This window comes from Harpia harpyja, chromosome 10 (genome assembly GCF_026419915.1).
Source record: "Harpia harpyja isolate bHarHar1 chromosome 10, bHarHar1 primary haplotype, whole genome shotgun sequence".
NCBI classification, from domain to species: Eukaryota; Metazoa; Chordata; class Aves; order Accipitriformes; family Accipitridae; genus Harpia; species Harpia harpyja.
The window spans coordinates 7,718,252-7,738,446 of record NC_068949.1 but is presented as its reverse complement, the minus strand read 5'-3'; the positions used below and the strand labels follow the sequence as shown (position 1 = coordinate 7,738,446).

At 38.7% G+C, this 20,195-nt stretch overlaps 1 protein-coding gene across 8 annotated transcripts in view; it reads right to left on the bottom strand.

Moving 5' to 3' along the window:
• Window positions 1-20,195, bottom strand: part of PCDH15 (protocadherin related 15) — a 725,853-nt gene that overhangs the window by 254,308 nt on the left and 451,350 nt on the right. For all 8 annotated transcript variants that reach the window (XM_052799247.1, XM_052799249.1, XM_052799246.1 and 5 more), the window contains 3 exons: window positions 18,628-18,747; window positions 12,010-12,120; window positions 8,696-8,866 (listed from right to left, as the gene is read on the bottom strand). In XM_052799247.1, coding sequence (XP_052655207.1) covers window positions 8,696-8,866; window positions 12,010-12,120; window positions 18,628-18,747 — 402 coding nt within the window. The remainder of the gene's footprint in view (window positions 1-8,695; window positions 8,867-12,009; window positions 12,121-18,627; window positions 18,748-20,195) is intronic.

The window sequence follows — 20,195 nt, the reverse complement described above, 5'->3', positions numbered from 1 at the left end:
TGTAGCGTGGCTGAAGTGACACCGTTGCCCTGTCTACCAAATAATTTTTGGCTAGTAAAATACACAGTAAATACATTCATCTTACAGCCCAACAGCTGACAGTACATGCTATCTTTCACCAAAGATTTTAGTCTAATTAACACCAATTGCCAAGCTTTTCTAAATAAATATTCTAATATATAATATACAGATAAGAAAGTACATAAACCTTTTAGTAGTAAATTACGATTTGCCAGTCTGTTTTGTCTAACATACAGTAGTATTTGTGAAGAAAAGGCAAAATAATTATGGCATTAAATATGAGAGTGAGTTCATACAGAAAGCTGGACAACACATGCATACAGTAAAACCAAAAAGTTTACAGCCTAGACTATAATGTACGAAAGCCCTGATTATATATGCTCTGGAGCTACTGCATTACATTCATGAGAGGATGGCTGCACAAATTTTAAACAAAATATAAGATTTTACCCTTAATCATTTGTTGTATAGACTGTATAGAAATTCCGAAATAACAGCTGTTAGAAGTTGATCTTCTCAACTAAACATTTGTTTAAAACCAAAGCACACTTATGCTTATTTCTCTTTCCTATCAAGCCCTGAAACCATGAGATGCAAAGAATGCATGGGTTCATTATTGGTAAATGTAAGATGGATCCTCAGGCAACATGAATGTAGTTAAAGTCAAAGATGAACACAGCACAGTTAATAAGGAATTTGCTGCATTCCCCTGCAGTGATTACTGAGAAACTTACATCTGAATTCAAACCTAAGATCAGTTTCTAACACAGGAGGGGATAAAGAAACAGATGGGGGGGGGAATACTTCTACACAAGAGAGACAGAGCATATCTACTGGGCTAGGTAGCAAGACTTGTCTCTATAAACAGCCAACCTACTTTCCCAGAGCAACCTGGCATACCTCCAATTTCAGCGCAAGTCTCAATGCCAGGTACCCCTGCAGAGCTGGATGTTACTATTCAAAATGCAAAGTCACTTTTTTCCTTACCAAAAACATTTGTATAAAGAGAAACATGCAGTTCTCCTAATGACAAAAGCCCTATTTTCTCTGGAAGCCACAAACCCAAGCCACACTTTAAACATTCAATTATGCCAGCAGACATAATTGTGCTCAATCATGGTCTAATTCCAGGATGAAGTTTAAATACCATCCCCTACAAGAGCATTTAGCATCAGTCCCCAAAATTGGACAGCATCTATTTTGCTGAGAAAGGACTAATTAGAAACAAACTAAATCTCAAATAATTTCCTGATGCTTGATGCAACTAAATCGCAAGCACAGCTCATAAGACTATACAGACAGAGTAAGCCAAAGGCTGGCAAATCTCTTTTACCATGTTTCACTAAAAGATGCCAAATTTTAGTAAAAATAAGGCAAAGGAAAAAAAGGCGTATTGAGATACAACTTCTTCAGAAACTAACAACTTCCTAAATTAGCCGTGAACATTTGCGGTTTTAAATGTACCATATCTAACCAAGAAAAAAATGATTTGGCAAGAAAAACTGGCAATCTAACCAGCAATCTAACCTGATTTTTTAGTTTTATACAGTTTGACTGTCAGTGGGGATAAATTCACCCCCATGCACATTTGACTTTAAGCAGTCATACTTACAAGAAAAAGCAAGAAAGAAACCACTTTCATCAGGGCTAAGCATTCCTGCTTTTCTATGAGATTTTACCCTTCACACAGGTAGAAGAGACAGCTTCCTTATACATTGAAAGGTTTTATTGAAGTTGATTTAACGACACATATTCACTTGAACTCAGACTAAATTTTTAATTTGCCAAATTATGAAGACTGTGTGTTTCAGTGCCACAAAAGTCTTACTTAGCGTCTGTATGGAAGCTGAGGCTGAACTAGCAAGTTTCTCTCAAACCTCAGGGAAGATTACTTGGTCAGTTTGCATGGTAGATACCTGGATAAAATGTCTTCTGTAAGTAGGTATTTCCCACAGGGGGGAAAAAAAAAATCCACTAAAAAAACCCAGAACATTTTGATGAATTTTATTCTTTGACTAATACCTGCCGTTTTAACTAAGATAGGGAAATGGTGTTTCTAGAAATTTCAGACATTACTCATTTTGCAGCAAGTTTGATATTAACATATCTCTATGAGAAAATTTCCAGGAGGTTTTCTGTTTGGAAGGAATTGGGATTTGTACAGTCAGATATCAAGGAACTGCAATGAGATTACATCAGAAAGAATTGTTAAGTGGTTGTCATCCTCAGGCCCAGAGGCACCGAAAAACCCTCACATCCTCTGCAATGTTAATCAGTTATCAATAATAAGCATAGAACTGATTTGTATAGAGCTGTTTAAGCCTTGTTACTTACCAAGTGTCCTGTGTTCCCAACATCAGCCCCACCCACTGATCAAATTACTTCAGTCCTCCACCAAACTCCTTTTTTCTTCTCCACCACAATAAAACTAGCCTTTCCTGTACTGCTGTAACCTCAGTTCCCTCCTACAGCATTTCCATTTCTCACACCCAGAGAATAACCCATTTCCTCCACATCCCAGTCTCCCTACGGCTAATAGGTGATGGTGCCCAGAACATACCATAAAGGGTAAGTCCCCAATTCCAAAAACAATAAATGCAAATAACTCCTAAACAGCAATACCCCAGGTAAAGTGGTATGAAAGTTATTTTACTGCAGCTGCTACAGTACGTTACCCTACGATGCTGGGCTAGAATGCTGCAGGGGAATGGGAAATGGTTTCGAGAAAAAACTATTGTGATTGCCCTTAGAGTTTCAGCGAGAAATTAAAAGATAAAATGTGAGTTTTAAAAAGCACCTGTCATTTTTGACATAACTATCAGTCTGATGTAAACCACATTTTTCACTGCTAACTGGGAACTCTTCAAGTGATTCTGGACTCCAAATAAGATGTACTTTCTGTCAAGATACATTGAGGATTGTGTATAGCCACAGCTCTTAATATTATGATGGTTTATTAGGCTTTGCATATATGCAAGTCAATGAACTTTTTTGTCCCTTGCATGAAATATTCAAAACCTTTCTCCTTGTAAAAAAAAAAAAAAATAAATTTTCTTTGAAGTGATCAGAAAAAACTCTGCTCAGTCTTAAATATAGAATATATAATGACCTAAACTTTCCAATAAAAAAAAAATACTGTGCAAAACTGTTCATTTCACCTTACCATCAAAAGTCTGCAGTTTCCACAGTTTCAAAACTGTGTTACAGGACATGCACAGTGCTCTTCAGGGACGACTCGCTCCCTGACTGATCAAGCAAGGCTTTTACCCAGCAGGATTACAATACCACCTCTTACAAGTTCAGTTTTCTTACCCCTGAATCCAAACTAATCTAATGAGGTCCTTCTTGCTCATAAAAGCTTGAGGGCTTCTAAGGGCACTTCCTGCTCTTCGATGTCTTTTTTTACCCCCCTCAACCACACTGTTCTTTGGAGAATTTTTTTTTTTAGCCTTTCATCTAGCAGTCCTCTGCTCAGACCCATCTCTTTGAGTCTCTGCTCAACAGGGCAGCTGAGCCCACAGACTTTGTAAGGTCCCTGCTGACACAACTTCTAGGGATACTGAGGATAATTAGTACAAAAATAAATACTTTCCATGTAGAAAGATTCATCAGTGGTGCATTAATAAGCAATGTCTCATAATGCAGCTAGGTATTTAAAGTGTTGAATCTTGAATTAGTACAAAGAAAGCCTCATAGGTGTCATGGAGTATATTAGTGTTTGTGTGGACTGATAACTACACTATGGAACCTGATAACAAATCAGTTTATTGCAAAACTAGTCCAGCAACTGATTAAACAGACCTAATCTATATTTTACAGCTAATTGGCTTTTCTTCTTTGCATGATGATGGAAAAAATTGAGTATAGAAATGGACAAAACCTTCACAAAGTGAGCATAACAGGAACAGACTGAAGGGGAAAGAGGGAGGAAAAATTATCCTTCCAATGTTATAAGACATTCATAAGGTTATATTTTTTTAACTCCATTTGATGACTTGCACATCCCAATAATAAATGCTAATTTATTGAAGTCTTCCTGAAACAATGGGGGGGGGGGGGGAAATTACTTGGCAGATTTGATCAGACATAGAAACACTAAGGCAAATATAAAACTACGCAAACAACAACAAAAAAAAAACCCCTGACCAACAAACAACACAGGTTTTCTTGGAAACTGAAATTTAGCTAACAACAGTAAATTCACTGCCAGAGAGAAAGTAGGATGGCGACAATTAGGAAACACACACGAAGTATGTGGACCAATTAGCAGACACGGGAGGTTCATACATGCATCTTTTCATCTAGCAAAGACACTATTTTTCCTTTTATTATAAGGCAATATATCTGGCTTATAGAACTTGAATTTGGAAGGTTTATGCTAGTTCATTGTAAGACGTCACTGAAGCTGTACTTTGCGTTCCCCTAAAGGAAATAAAGTCAAAGGATTTGCACATGTATTATGAGACAGAACTTCAAACAATGACTTTGAATGCTGTCTTATAGTGGGCTTTGGGTGTCTTTTTTGCAAGATAATTTTTGCAATGATTATTAGAAGACTCAAAACTCAATAGATTTCTTTCTTTTCCCTCCTGGTGTGGGAACTTGTAAAGCAGCTTACTCCATCACTGTCATGGGCACTGAATCAGACTCAACAGGTAGCACTTCACAAGCAAATTACTGCCCAGGGAAGCAATACATAATCTAAGGTGTGGATTACAGGCTGTTAACTTAGCTTTGTCTGGGCTTCAACAGTGGCAAGGCAGTTTAGTTCTCACAACTCACCTACCAGAAGATTCAGAAGAACTAACGTGCTATAAAAACATCCAAAGTTTGTTTACTCTGAACTATGAGTTTCTGCCTCCTCTACAAAGTTGCAAGAGCACCTCACAAGCATTTGATATCAGAGACACTGATGTTTATATGACCTTAGCTGTGATCCTAGACCTAAGGTGGCCATCATAGCAATTAATTACAGTAGCTCATTGGTGGCACTGCAAAAGTGACACTGACAAAACCAGGCAAACACCAATGAAGAATGTCGTATCTTGTGGTAAAGCTCAATCGGTTACAGGCAGAATCCGGCTGACCGAGAAGGTACTATCACAACATTTCATTCTATACGCCTACCCAGAAAGGACCATCAGGAAATCTTTGCCTCTGCTTGGAAGATCGGCAGCTTTAGGGGAATTTACACTGGCTGTGCAAATGGCAGAAATGCAAAACAGGTTTTTACAAGTGTATAAACTGTAATTATACAGCACTCTGCCCAACCTAGAGCAGATTTAGTAATATTATTAATATTGCCATGAGTCAGACCAACTCTCAGAAGGCATAGCATAAACCTTGATATTGTTCTTCGGGAAAATAAATTGCTTCTCTGGTAACAAAGAGATCCATTAATTTTGCTGGCCTCTTCCATCTCTGCCTGCCAAAGACCATAAACAAGGCACACACTGTATGGATTCTTTATTGCCAATATATCCAACTGCTTTAGAGCGTCTAAGGGAAAGAAGCTTGGAAAGGAAACACGATTTTTACCTCAGTAAATTCATGGATAGATGCCAACTAGAGATAAGTAATTGTGCAATATTATTCTTACCAGTTACATTAAATGTTTTACTTTAGGGGTCAGCTGAGTAGACATCTTGCCCTGGAAAGCAGGACTTCTTTTTCAAGCTACTGCTTCTGAATAATTCATACTTCAACTTTGTTCTAGATTCATTAATGTTCCTTCTCATGTTCATTGAAAAATTAAAAAGCAAATTAAAAAAAAAATATATTATGTTGGACTAAAAATAGTCCTTCAGCCTATGGAGTCTCTGCCATTAAAAAAACCCCAGCAAACAGCATTCTGTTCTATTTGCTACACACACTGGAGATTCAACACCTACAGTGTAGTAAATTTTGACATTTTAGAAAAAACAACTGGTGCAAGTAACTTCAGATAAATTGTTCTGAGGAGTGTATTGGTTACTATCAGCTTCTATATAACCTAACATTGTAGTTAGTCTTACAGCATTACAGACTCAGATGGGTCTTGTCCACGTGGTACAACGCAACAGTTTCACATCACGCAGAAATCTCCAATCTATCTCTGAACGAGGTCCTCTGCCCAGGCTGCTTTGCCAGATCAGAGCATCGCATGAGCCTACCGCCAGCCCTCAGCTAGTCCAGACAGCTCAAGCTTCTCTGCACTTTATCACACTGCTGTTTGCAGGACAGATGTAATACGTATGTTTACCAGCTGAATCTTTTTAAGTACCATCCATATCTTCTACAGGAATTATTATTTAGAAGTCAAGTAAATATTTGAGGTACCGAGGTAAAACTCTTGAGTTCAAACATCCTTCTTCCACTTAGGTTTATCAAAACTGCTATGGTACTACAAGTAGATAAACAGCAAATAGCTGGTAGTTTATCAACAGAACTGGTTTCTCATTTCATAGATCAGATTTCTGAAGGTGCAGTTTGATGCAAAAAAGCCAAAAAGCAAACAAAAAAACCTGACACCTGAACAGATTATAGCTTATGACGTTAAATGAATACATTTTGCTACTCAGCACCTAAATCACTAGTCAGATTTTTCCTAGCCTAGACACCCTCCTTAGCAGACACTGCTTTGTCTTCCAGCGCAGCGTATGCACCTGACCAAGGGCAGGAATGGAGACAGGGCTGGATTCCTTTCATCTCTGAGAGCTGTATCAGGAAAATTGTATGATTTGCATTATACCTTAAGATAACCAGATAAAAAACAAGGTAATGCCCAAACACTGGTTATTAGTAATTTCTGCCTCACCTGCCTCTGTATGGGGAACTCTATCATATCTGCGCACATAAAATGGGGTCATACCCTCTCATCCTGCATAGTTAGGATGCTCTAGTAACCCTGATGAAGCCGCATACTCAGCTACAGAGTAACTTGTGGTTGCCTTAAAATGACAACAAACCAAATTAATGCAAAATTTAAAGGAAAAGCATTTATTCACCACATCCAAAACAGACAACACAGTTACAAAGGGTTATCAAACACCAAGGTGTAGAAGTGGGGAAAGAAGAAGAAAAAAAGAAAAGAAGGAAAAAGAGAGAGATATGTGTAAATCAATATAACAAGGTTAAATATGGAACGTCTCTCCCCTTTCCTTTCACAATCGATTTGCTGCTGTTACAAGCTGCATATCAAGGCTCCAGTCTTGCTATGCCTTACAAATCAGGCTGCAGTTATCAGAAAGAGATTCTCCAGCAGAGAAAAATCACCTCCTTTGGAGGTGCACATGCCCTTTAAGACCCAGTCTTCTCCCAGAAGTTTGCCAAGGGGTCCAGACAGGATTCTACCACCTCCCTGAAACTTGTTCTAGCCCTCCCTTATTCAGAAGGCACACTAATCACACATCTTGATTACAGTAAGCCCTGCCTTACTTCCTTGAGGTTGCAATGATTATTGAACCACAGCCTGCACTGTTAACCTGTGCAGAAGCAATTGATCAGCTGCTGTATATTAGACACAATTTCAGCTGGTCCTAAAATGGATCAAACAACTGTGAGAAACTTTGAAACTTGCTAAGAGTATTATCTGAATCAACCAAGCAGGGTTGCAGCAGTGCTTGGTAACCAGCTCAAGCATATTTGCAGCAGGACCCTGAGGCCAGATAAAGCAGGAAACTGTAACGTGGGTTGGCAAAAGACGTACAAGGCGCAGGACGGCAAGACAAACAAGGCAGAGAATAGCAAGAACCTCCACACTTACAGCCTCAACCTCCCCCATCTCCTGGTCGGAGGAAGCAGGACAGAGAGCATGTCCTGCAATGAACAAGGGAAGTCATGATCCTAATGTCAATACTCAACATTATCTTAATGTCATCTTAATGTCAGTGTCAATGGGGTGGGGTAATACCCAGTGATTCAATTGGTTCTTCCTTTTTATATTCTTAAATACACAAGTCAAAGGTCATATATCAATATCGATTAAGAAATTCATTTTTCTGTTTCACCCACCACAGAGGTGCACATGTCCATTATACCCAGCAGTATTTCTCCTGTAAGGAAGGGGAGTTGGCACCATCTTTCATCAAGAAATGATAAAGCTCTCAGCTCCCCCTTTTTGTGTTTCATTGTGCACATTCCAGTGTGAAATGAGCCTTACGCTGACCTTTATCCCTATCCTAACTGATGTATTAACCAATATACTTAGTACAAGCATTTATATGAGAAAAAACACGTTACTCTTTAGTGCCTCTTGATTGAAACCAGATAATAGCAACACACAATCTTTTCAGGGACTAGTGACTAATACTTCCTCTTCCAAAAATCTTTCTCCTAAGGTCTGTAACAATCCTGAATAGAGTAACACGTCAAGTCCGTTCTCAAAAGTGCTTCTTCAGGATATTTCAAGAGCAAAACATGCACAGATCAGGAAAAGCAATTCCATAACTTGCCAAATTTCAGTGAGACTCAGCTGATGTAGTCAATGAGCAGTTTGTCACTGTATTAAAGCTAGAATTTCACCATCTATTCCTACATATATCTTACCTTTGGTTTTCTTTTGTTTAGCACATAAAACATGGCATAAAGCATACATGACCTGTCTAGTTACAGTTCTCAATTGCATCCACAGAAAAAGATGACAGTTGCTTGCAAAACAAACATATGAAAGTCACAAAAAATCAAGAGGACTTACAGGATCAGTCAGTTCTGGCAAGCTTGCTTGGTAGGTGAGAGGTCTACAGTCGCGAGTATTATTCACCAAGACACAAGGAAGAAACATTGGTCCCAAATCATCCCCATCAAGCACGTCTACTGTCAGTGTGGTTGTACTTGTCCTTCGCTCATTAAGATTTTGGGCTCGGTCCTGTGGAGCAAATGAGTTACATTTGGTGAGACTTTCTGAATGCAGAATCTACAAAAATTTTAAAGTTAAAAGCTAAGGGCAAAACATATAAGCACTATAATTATCCGGGTTCCAGGAAATAGCTAATTACAGAAACTTCAGCTTCAGAGCTACAGCCTTTAATTTCATAAAGGCTCAGAAATACACTTAAGAGGTAAAAGTTTACCTCTTGAATTAAAAAATACTGAGACATCTATCACTCAAAAATAATACAGTTTTGAGAAATTAATTCTCAGGAAATGTGTTAAATGAAGATACACGTCTTGTTAAATCTATAAAAATGCAGCATATTTGTTTAAGATAAAAAGTCCCTCGTGCCTTACTTATAAACTGAAATACATTCTTATGCTGCTTTGTGTAGCTCCACCAAATCCTTTCCATAAGTAAAGTATAAGGACTTTCACTTACAGAAATGGAAAGCATAAGCAGTAACTACTTCTTTTCTAATTGGCAGTGGAAAGGTCCTGGACTGTAATGCTCAATCCACCTCTGCACGCCACAATTTAAGAAAGATTTAGCACTTCCTCCTCCCTCACCACCCCCACCCCCCCCCCACCCCCCCCCCCCCGAAAAAACCCAGCCAGAGGACAGCGATTGATCCAAGATCTCCAAACTGTACTCCACGTGGAAAGCTGGTATGTCTCAAATAAGTTATACTGCTCATGTTTTAAAAGGTTGAAGGACACTTCTGTCCACAATAAAGCAGCTACAATGCTGCATCCCCAAAAAGTCTCCATGCTGCATGACAGGTTCTTGTCAATGTATCACGGTTTGGCTTTTTTTTTTTTTTTTTTTTTTTTAAATCTTTGGGTACACAAGACGCCATTGAGTATTGCAACTTCTTTATTGTCTCCTTTTTTCTTTCGAGATGGTACAGAATAAAAGCTACTCTTTCCTGAATTGTCAGAACCACCTGGATTACTTTTATACACTGAACAATGTACACACTAGCAACAGTTCACCTTTTCTTTCTTCTTTTGTTATCACAGTGAAGAAACAGCATGACTATCCAATATTTTTTTTTAAATGGTCAGAAATATTTCCACTTTCATGGAAGAACTGTTATGATAGCTTTTCTTTACAAAAATAATATCTTGCAGAGGGAATATGGGCCATCAGTTAAGTCTTGCCCTCCTATCCTAGGATAACATTGACAGAAAAGAAAAAAGCTTTTTCTCTTAGTATTTATGCTGTTTAATATCATCATCTGTGTAAGAAGAACAGGTCATTGCTCTAAATCAGATTGGATGCATTTTTTTTCCTATTTTTCAGTCCACTCAGTTTTTCAAACCGCTTTAGATTTACAGTTACTGAATATGGGAATTTCTGAATTAAGCTTTCTTCATGATCAATGATGAAAAACAATACCAGCTACAAGGAGCAGCCTTCATTATCAGTGAAACTTTCTTACATTCCTCCAGTATGTGCCTTTGAGTAATACTGGATCAAAGCAGATACAAAGTAATTAATTTCATGTATAAGCTTCAGGATGCAAGAACAATAAACGATCACTGCAAATGTAACCAATGGAATAGAAGTATGATTGCATAGTACATACAATAGTGAGAATTAAGCGCAGCCTGCAATATTTTGTAAAAGAAAAAAAAAAAAAGATCTGTAAAGCAAACTTCTAAAAAGCTGAGCTATAGAGCTTAATTAGAGCCTTTCTTTGAGATCTAGCTACTTTCTCATCTGTGAGCACTCAAAATTTTAGTGAGCTCAGTTCCCATTTGGGTATGAGAAAACACATGGCCTCACAAGACATTTCAATCACGCAAGCTGCCCCATTGTCTATAAACATGACGCAGAAGCTATCAGCACAGCTCTAGTCCCAAACCCAGTACCACAAAGGTGACAATTTACTGTGTAAGGACGTATATTGAAAGGAATGAACAAATTAATATGAGATTGCTTTGTAGTACTGCCACCGCACATCCCAAGCTGTGCCTTCACCAGTTGCTCCTGCAACATGACAGGCTTCCCTCCTCAGGTGAGGTGTTTGCACCGCTGCACACCATGCCTTTCTCTTGAAAAACATGACCTGCTCAACTACCCCAGTTATTTTTCTGCAAGCGCAGTGTCTCATGAAACTCACAGCTCTGACATCAGAGGGAAAGAGCTGTGAATAAGCAGTGGTGATCTGCAGAATAAATTATTGATAAAACCACAAGGCAAATCAGTTCTCAACCTTCCTATATTCCTGTTCAAGAGATCAGCAAGTTACGTTACCCAGGTAAAACAACTTGTTCTAACAGCCAGGAAGCATGTTTAGATATATCTAAGTGTAAAAAGCACTGAGACACACCCCCAGAGCCTATCTTCTGTTGGGGGAACACTGCAATGCCACAAAATATGTAGCAAAGTGGATTATAAAATGCATCTACAATTCTGTATCAGAAAGATGACGGTAATATAAATGCGTGAATTCAGGAGCAAGCTATCTCAAGTTGCTTCAGAGCATTCTCATTTTCCCACAAATGAAGTAGTATCACAACAGAGGTAAACAACAGAGGAAAAGTTTTCATTTCAGCTATTATCAGAAGGACAAAAAGAGAAAAAAGCTTTCACAGTCCTCAAGGGCACCAAAAAACTTCTCTGATGACAGATACAGTTTAATCATCACTTTTCTTCTTGGTATGCCTTATCCACTACCAGCCACTCTGTAAAAACCTCTATATATGCTTGCAATATGACTTGAAAGAAAAATCACCTCTTTATAGAAAAACGCATTTCAAACCTGAAGGATACAACTAAATTGTATCCATTAAACTCATCTGAGATCAAATTAGCATGCTAGATTTGTTAGAAAGTGAACACTTAGTGACACTAGAATGCACTTTTCTGCATGGGCTGTACTTAAATTTGCAACTTGTTCCTTGTGCCAAAAAGGTTATCTTGTTACACACACTGGGCAAGCTTTTTTAACCAGTAATAATATGTCTAAGCTTTCAATGACCTAGATAAATCAAGATCTTCAGGAGAACAGTATTATCAGACCTGGTATTTCAGCAAGATTTTTCCTTTCCTTGGAAAAATCTAAATCTGCAAACTAAAGCCCCACCTGAATCAGTGGCATAAATGACCATTAAGAGATCTATACTTACATTGGCTTGAACAATGACAAAATAACGAGTCTTTTCTTCATAATTTAGTCTTTCCCGTAGAACTACTGCTCCAGACAAAGTGAGAGGAATATCAAAGGTCCTGTTGGAAGTCTGCAAAAGTTAAAACAGTATGATAAAATTGAACATGCTTCAAAGTTAAAATATGTTTCATATAGGTGACAACGAGATGATTGATTGGATGGCACATCAAAATTACACATGCTTTCCAGGTTAGAGATTTTAAAGTTTTCTGTCCTTTCTCCCCACCCAATTTTCTCCATAAGAACCCCACAATAAATAAACTATATGTAACAGAATCCTCTCTGATTTTTGCATATACGTTATTACTTCCAACCACAAACTGAAGCCTAACTATCCTGCTTCTTGCAGATTTGCCATGCTGAATTTGCCCTGGTGTGTTCAGAAAAGCTTTCCCTACTTGTCAGCTAAGAGTTCAGGTCTTCAGTTTCTACAGTTTGGCTTGCCTTCATCTGTTTTTTCTCACTATTGCAGAAATTATCAAGTATTAGAGATTAAGAAATCCACATCACTGTATTTATCTTCTCTTTATTTTAGCTTTCATGAGGGCAATGAGGTAGTAAACACGTGGAGAACATCAATGCTACACACTTCGGTGCCAGTTCACAGTGGCAGTTATGCACGTGTTCATACACTAGTAAATTCAGATTTCAGGGTAGAGTCAGGATGGGTAAATCAGGTGAAATTCAATTTGTCCTGCATATTTGCTTAAACAGATTCAGATTACAAAGCTATGGTACTGAATAGCAGGAGGGTACTGCTGGGGTGCACACACCTTCAAAGGATTCACTTTGACTAATGACCCATTTGGGAGGATTACAGGCACAGACACTGATGTGAGATCCAGTTCTATTATCAAATTAATCACATCAAAAAATCTTTCCCTGCTTCAATCTACCAACACAGAATATAGTTAACATTTAAGTACATTGAACGGGTAGGAGCAATACAATATTCCAAAATCCCTCCACAGAAAACACTGCAGAAGTACAGAGTACTATTCTTTCCTTAGATAACATAAGGCCTTTTACCTCTAAAACTTGAAACATCTGCTAAAATTGCAGTTTGTTTTTCAGCAAATAAATGATAATGATTGTTAAATCCACCATGTTGCAGATATTTCTGGTGTGCAGGAAAACCGGATTGGAAAGTACATCACAGACTCTGCTAAATAACTGTTTGCTTATGTCTGAGTTTGGCACTCATCTTTCTGGATAAAAAAAATAGTTCCCACTGGAAAAAAAAAATCAATTACAATTTTTATACTGAGGGAAAACAGGAAACTAGAACAGACTAGTGTTGGAATAAGGAAGAACCAAGCACAGTTCACTGCTTTTGCCCCCCCCCCCCCCATCTTTTAATGATATTTGCACAAACAAGCAAGCAGGTTGTGAACCATGCAAATAATGGGTAATAACTTTGATGGCTGTACAAGATGATGCCATGTATGCATGCATGCACACACAAACATACATATATGTGCCACTCCTAATTCATAAGGAAAATTCTCCTGACTGCTTTAGCCCGTTTGTCTCTGGTTTAAAAGGCCAGAACCAGCTGGAAAAGACTCTGCAGCTGAGGATCAGCCAAGGCACTCTCAAAATAACTGCCTTTTCCTTGGCAGATCTTGGCATGAGGATGCACTTAAGTAGAACTGTACAATTTGAACTGCTAGGAAGGATCAGCACAATTTCAGAAAAAAAACCTTTGACCTCTTCCCAAAATGCCTGTATCTGGAGTCCTCTCTTGCTCCAACACAGCAGAGAAATGCAATCGTTCAGTGGTGATTTAAAGCTTAACTTCCAGACCTAAGTCTGTGCCACAGCTCCTGAAGGTACCACATCAGATCAACCCTGTAATCCCTCTGCAAACTACATTTATTTCTGCTGCAACTCAAACTGCAATGAAGCTCCAAGGCAATTAAAAGATGCACACACCACCATCACATCTCAGTTGCATTTCCATCCTATGCTGAAATGAGCCAGTGCATGCTGGAAGTCGGGAATATCAAGACATTGCTTTGTCAACTGCTTACTCCAAGAGAACAAAACTGGTTCTCCTCTCACTTCAAAATAGACAACAAAATGCTTTTGTACAGTAGTCTTCATAACTTAGAGCATTTGTTGGCCCATAGTTTGAATATGGGCCCACAAATTTAAAATGGGGAAGGTCACCAGGATAACAATTCAATCTAGTCCCCAGAGAGCTGGTATGTGAAAAATCAGTTTAGCAAAAGCATTATGCATATTCCCTAACTCCAGATAAACTCAAAATGTTTAATTTTGAATCCTCACCAAACACATCACAATGAATCTCAGTAAAATTAGCTAGTAAGGAGGGAGTCCAGAACTTGTTTTGAGGATGCATTTGTCTTAATAACCTTCAGGTATAGAGCCCTCAGAGACCTAACAATTCACTCTGCTTTAGGAGACAGAATCTTTTTGGCATATTAATTGACTTGATCCTTAACTTTTAACAGCTAAGAAAAGTTTTATGGCATTCCTTTACATGATAGCTAGAGCCTAGCCTTATGTCAAGTATGTTTTGTGTTCATTTTTCTACTTGGCTTTTATGTATCTTTCCAATTAAACAACAAAATAATTAAGTTAAATTGAATTTCTAGAATAACACCTCTTGTTTTTACAGTTGTTTGGTGGTTTCTAAATTAGCCTCCAATTAAACTTATGATGTATATAAATTTCTGTATTGGGTTTGCGTGGCAAGGTTTTGGTAGCTTCTGTGAGAAGCTGCTAGAAGCTTCCCCTATGTCCGATACAGCCAATGCCAGCTGGCTCCAAGACAGACCTGCTGCTGGCCAAGGCTGAGCCCTTCAGCAACAGTGGTAGCACCTCTGTAATAACATATTTAAGGAGGAGGAAAAAGTTGCTGCGCAAAAGAAAACGCAGCCGGAGAGAGGAGTGAAAATACGTGAGCGAAAAAGCTCTGCAGACCCCAAGGTCAGCGAAGAAGGAGGGGGAGGAAGCGCCCCAGGCGCTGAAGCAGAGATGGGAATGCAGCCAGTGGGGAAGACCATGGTGAGGCAGGCTGTCCCCCTGCAGCCCATGGAGGTCCACAGTGGAGCAGATATCCATCTGCAGCCCAGGGAGGACCCCACGCCAGAGCAGGGGGATGCCCGAAGGAGGCTGTGACCCCGTGGGGAGCTCGCACTGGAGCAGGGTCCTGGCAGGACTTGTGACCCCACGGGGGACCCATGCTGGAGCAGACTGTGCCTGAAGGACTGCAGCCCGTGGGAAGGACCCACATTGGAGAAGTTCATGGAGGACTGTCTCCCGTGGGAGAGACCCCATGCTGAAGCAGGGGAAGAGCGTGAGGAGTCCTCCCCCTGAGGAGGAAGGAGCAGCAGAAACAATGAGTGATGAACTGACCACAACCCCCATTCCCCATCCCTCTGTGCCGCTGTACGGGGGAGGGGGGAAGAGGTAGAGAATTCAGGAGTGAAGTTGTACCCAGGAATAAGGGGAAGGTGTTTTAAGATTCGATTTATTTCTCATTACCCTACTCTGTTTTGATTGGTAATAAATTAAATTAATTTTCCCCAAGTCGAGCCTGTTTTGCCTGTGACAGTAACTGGCGAGTGATCTCTCCCTTATCTCAACCCATAAGCCTTTCGTTATATTTTCCCTCCCCTGTCCAGCGGAGGGGGGAGTGATAGAGCAGCTTGGTGGGCACCTGATATCCAGCCAGGGTCAACCCACCACAATTTCTAAGGCAGACGACTGTGTCATTGGTGTCAAACACCACTGTGGGCATCTTCAACACACAATATAGGGAGATCCCAAAAGTAGAAAAGTAGGGATTTCTCGCTAAGCTGTACACATCATTTTTGAGCCTGGTATGATTGTTTCCCAGGTTAAGGAAGAAAATCCACTTGTAGCAGATATTATGCAGTAACTTCCTGGCAAGTTGACAGCTGAGATGAAGCAGCTTACAATGATGAGAAGTCATCTCTGTCAAGCACACGCACAAAACACATCAGTAGATAAAGCCACGTTATGCACATAAAGGCTATCTACAGATGAAAGAATCAGATTTATTTAATCTAGAATACAATAATAGTAAAGCAAAGATGCAATAAAGCAACTAGCTACTCCAAAGTAGTTGTTCCAGCCAGGGAAATCCCTCACTGTTCTTCACAGTCACTGGGAGAACAAGAACAAGCAAGTTTCACTGAGTAAGAGAAGAAAAGTTTTAGGAAATGTTTTTTAACTCTTCCTGTGGCAAAACACCACATCAAACCACTTAGGCATGCTATAATGTCCTTCCATTAGTGGTTAGACAAACCTCTCTGCTGAACTTGAGGCTAATGTGGTTGTGTGAGATGCTTTTAGAATCATTTCTCAGGATGCCTTTGAGCAATATGATGCTATGACTTAATACTAAATTAAATACAAAGCAACTCCTATATTTTGCCATGGTGCAATATGTTTTAACGGAAAAAATTTTTAAGGGGTTTGGATTTTTTAATTTGTTTTCAGTATACCAACATATTCAATGTATGCTAAAATGTTTAATATTTTAAAAATACTTTCAATTTTCTAAAGTTATCTAGAAGAAGTATTTTCTGGAAGAGTTATTTTCTCAGTGCCAACATTTTTTATAGTCTTTATTGAAACAGAAGGAATTATTTGAGCTCTTTTTGTTAAGTACTAAGTTAAGGGTAAGAAAAAAGAACAGAAAGAAAAATTCAAAGCTTGGGCGTTTTTGGGTGGGTTGGGGTTTTGGGTTTTTTTTTGTTTTGGTTTTTTTTTCCCCCCAAATTTGAAACTGCTTGTCCCTTCCTTTCACTCCTTCCTGCCTTCTGTTTACTTTTCAAATATTTGTGGTAGCGGAATAACATTTATTTCTAACACTTATGTCATGCAAACAGTTAAAAGATGATGTTAGCATAACATTTTATACTCACTGTTTCCATAGAAAACCCTTGCCTTGACAAAGTTTAGGAGGGAAACTCTTCAGTCATACATACCACCAGTACAAAGAACAGCTAAGAACGTAACATGATGAACTCACACATCGTGCACTAGTAATTTTACCCATTTAAATAGTCTCACTGAAGTGAGTGTCATAACTCAAGAGACTGCTCAAGTCTGCGCAATCAATTTAATCTCTAAGAAACGACTGCAAACATTTAAAAAATGGAATCAGTCCAAATATACGCAACATATAAAGTCAGAAAATTCCCTATCTCCCAAAAACCTAACATCACAATTCCATTTTTGTCAAAAAGATGTTGCCTCTTTGCAAAACAATGTTCCCCAGGAAAGACTGTGGTGTAAGGTGCTGCAAAGTTTTTCAAGAAACCATCTCTGTCCTCAGAATATGTGGATATAGTAAGTAAAAAATATGCCTTGGCATGTAGCTATGCAAAAATCAACAATTACCCCAGTAAAAAGTAAAAAAGTAGGGTCTTATATCATTAGTTCATATTGAATTATTCCTTGATAATACCACTATTTACAAAATTCTACCTCCTAAGAAGTATAAGCACTAACTGTAATTAGTCATAGATATTTAAACTCTTATTGACTTCAATGAAAATAGAACTGAAGCCTTTATGAGGTGTACAGCTTCAATGGTGCAAATTGAATCAGAACTTGCGTGCCTACTCTTCTAATTAAACAGAAAATCAGATTGCTGTTTTCCCACAAAACCATTTCTGCTCAAATTCCCCTCAAGTAAAAGCAGGGAATTTCAATGAGAGGTTACTAAGTTTATATAGTATATTTCGCATGTGCACCCCCCCCCAACATCTGTATCATCTTTGGGATGAATACAAAATCAGAGTGGCCTGCTTAACAAATTATCACACCAGCTCACCAGCTGATCCACAGTAACTGTGTTCTTAGCCCATGGCAAAAGATAGCCTGGTTTGCAAAAAAGGATTGCTGAAATTACTTCGAATTTGCTACAGAAATGCATATGGACACTTCACACAAATCACCCATGTGCAAAACCTCGTTATAACAGAGAAATTCACACATCTGACCCTAAAGAGAATTTTTTTTAATATTTTAAGGTTTTTGTCTCTAAAAGTATGTGTTTGCAAAGATAATAGGTAGGGATCACTAGTGTTTTATTTTAATAATATATAACCCTGTTTTTTTAAAACAGTGATCTTTAAATATAAATGACTCCATGAGAAAAATCAGAATGTCTCTTTTTAGAGTAACTTAGCCACGCCTATGAACATTTCTTAGCTGTGAATCTATTAGACATAAATGTGTAGGAGTAAATACAACTACCTATCACGGACTAAAAAGGCATACCAAAAAAAAGATGAAGTGTGTGAACAACACTGGAGAAGACAGGGGATTATTAATGATTGATACTGAAGTAATCTAGCTGCTAACAGCACGACAATAAAAGGGAAGGTAAATTCAGCTGTGTTTACAGGGCAAGCAAGACTCATGGGCAGAGAAGATATTGTATATCACGAAGGAAAGCATTTCTTTATGAAGTCCAACGGCAATCTCTTGTTCATTTGCTGCTTCAAGGTGTGCGTGTGTGTATATATATATACACACACACCTGAACAAAAAAAAAGCTAAATGTGTTTACCTTGTCGTTAGGATTGTACTGGATGACATATTCTATCTGGCCGTTTGGACCATCATCGATGTCAGTAGCACCACTGTTTCCAGAAAATCCTGTAAAGATGGTTGTTCCAACTGGAGTTAACTGCAAGAACAGAGACAGACAGATATCCATTAAAACCTTAAGGTATACAAGAAACAATTAAAGAACTGTTTGCAACCCCCTACCCTACCATAGCTCTCATCTATAATGCAAGGTTGACATTCTCTCATCCCCTTTGTTTGGCCCGGAAACTCATTTATGAGCAACTATTTAGACACAATGTACTCAGACACTACTTTAACTGATGCCAAGCGTCGCATAGAGAGTGAAACCAATTTCCATTTTTATTCCACAGATTGTCTGCATCAGGACAGAACCCCAATTGTTTTAAAAGAGATGAACATGAAAAAAAGTCTTAAAACTGAAAGAATTCATGAAATAAATATAAATAGATTAAAAAAAATAAAAGCTATTTTTTCAGACTCAGGAAGGAAAATAAAGATGAGCTGCAAAAGTAAACAGAACTTATTTAGCAGTGTCTTCATGACAATGTGAATAGCGCCAGATAAATATTTTTACATGCAAACACAGACACCCAGAGAGCTTTATGGCTTTAAACAAACACAAGAATGATGCTGTTTCTCCAATATTTTGTTGGCAGCGATTGAATACCCATAAAATTATATTTTGAAAATGAATCAATTTATAATTATCCTAGTGTAGATAAATAGCATGAAATCAAGACCCATTGAGATCAAGGACAGAAGTCCAACGGACTTCTTGGGAGTCATCATTTCTGAATTTTAGTATTCAGAAAACTTTGTGAGTAATCAACCCGAGAGAGAAAAAACAAATGAACAAACAGTTCTGGATTCAACATAGACACTGCTCCTACCCACGCTTCCTCTTGCTGCTCTCATCACACCCAAATTTTTGGCCCTTGAATTAACAGAGACCTGCTGACCCTTCTTCTTTCCTCCAAATTTTACATTAAGTTGTTGCACATCTTTAAACCTATAGGGTCTAAAAAGGTTTGAAATGCTGTAAAAAGAGAAGGCGGTAAAGGACAAAGTCATTCAAACATTTGCTGCAAACGTGGATGCTATTTCACTTTCACATTTTGTAGTTCGCACCCGTCCTGGTTTTGGCTGGGATAGAGTTAATTTTCTTTCTAGTAGCTGGTATAGTGTCAGTTTTGGATTTAGTATGAGAATAATGTTGATAACACACTGATGTTTTCAGCTGTTACTAAGTAGTGTTTAGACTAAGGCAAGGATTTTTCAGCTTCTAATGCCCAGCCAGCAAGAAGGCTGGAGGGGCACAAGAAGCTGGGAGGGGACACCGCCAGGACAGGACTGACCCAAAGTGGCCAGAGGGATATTCCATAACATGTGACGTCATGCCCAGTATATAAACTGGGGGGAGTTGGCCTGGGGGGGATTGCTGCTCGGGAACTAACTGGGCATCGGTCGGCGAGTGGCGAGCAATTGCATTGTGCTTCACTTGTTTTGTATATTCCAATCCTATTATTGTTGTTGTTATTATTATTA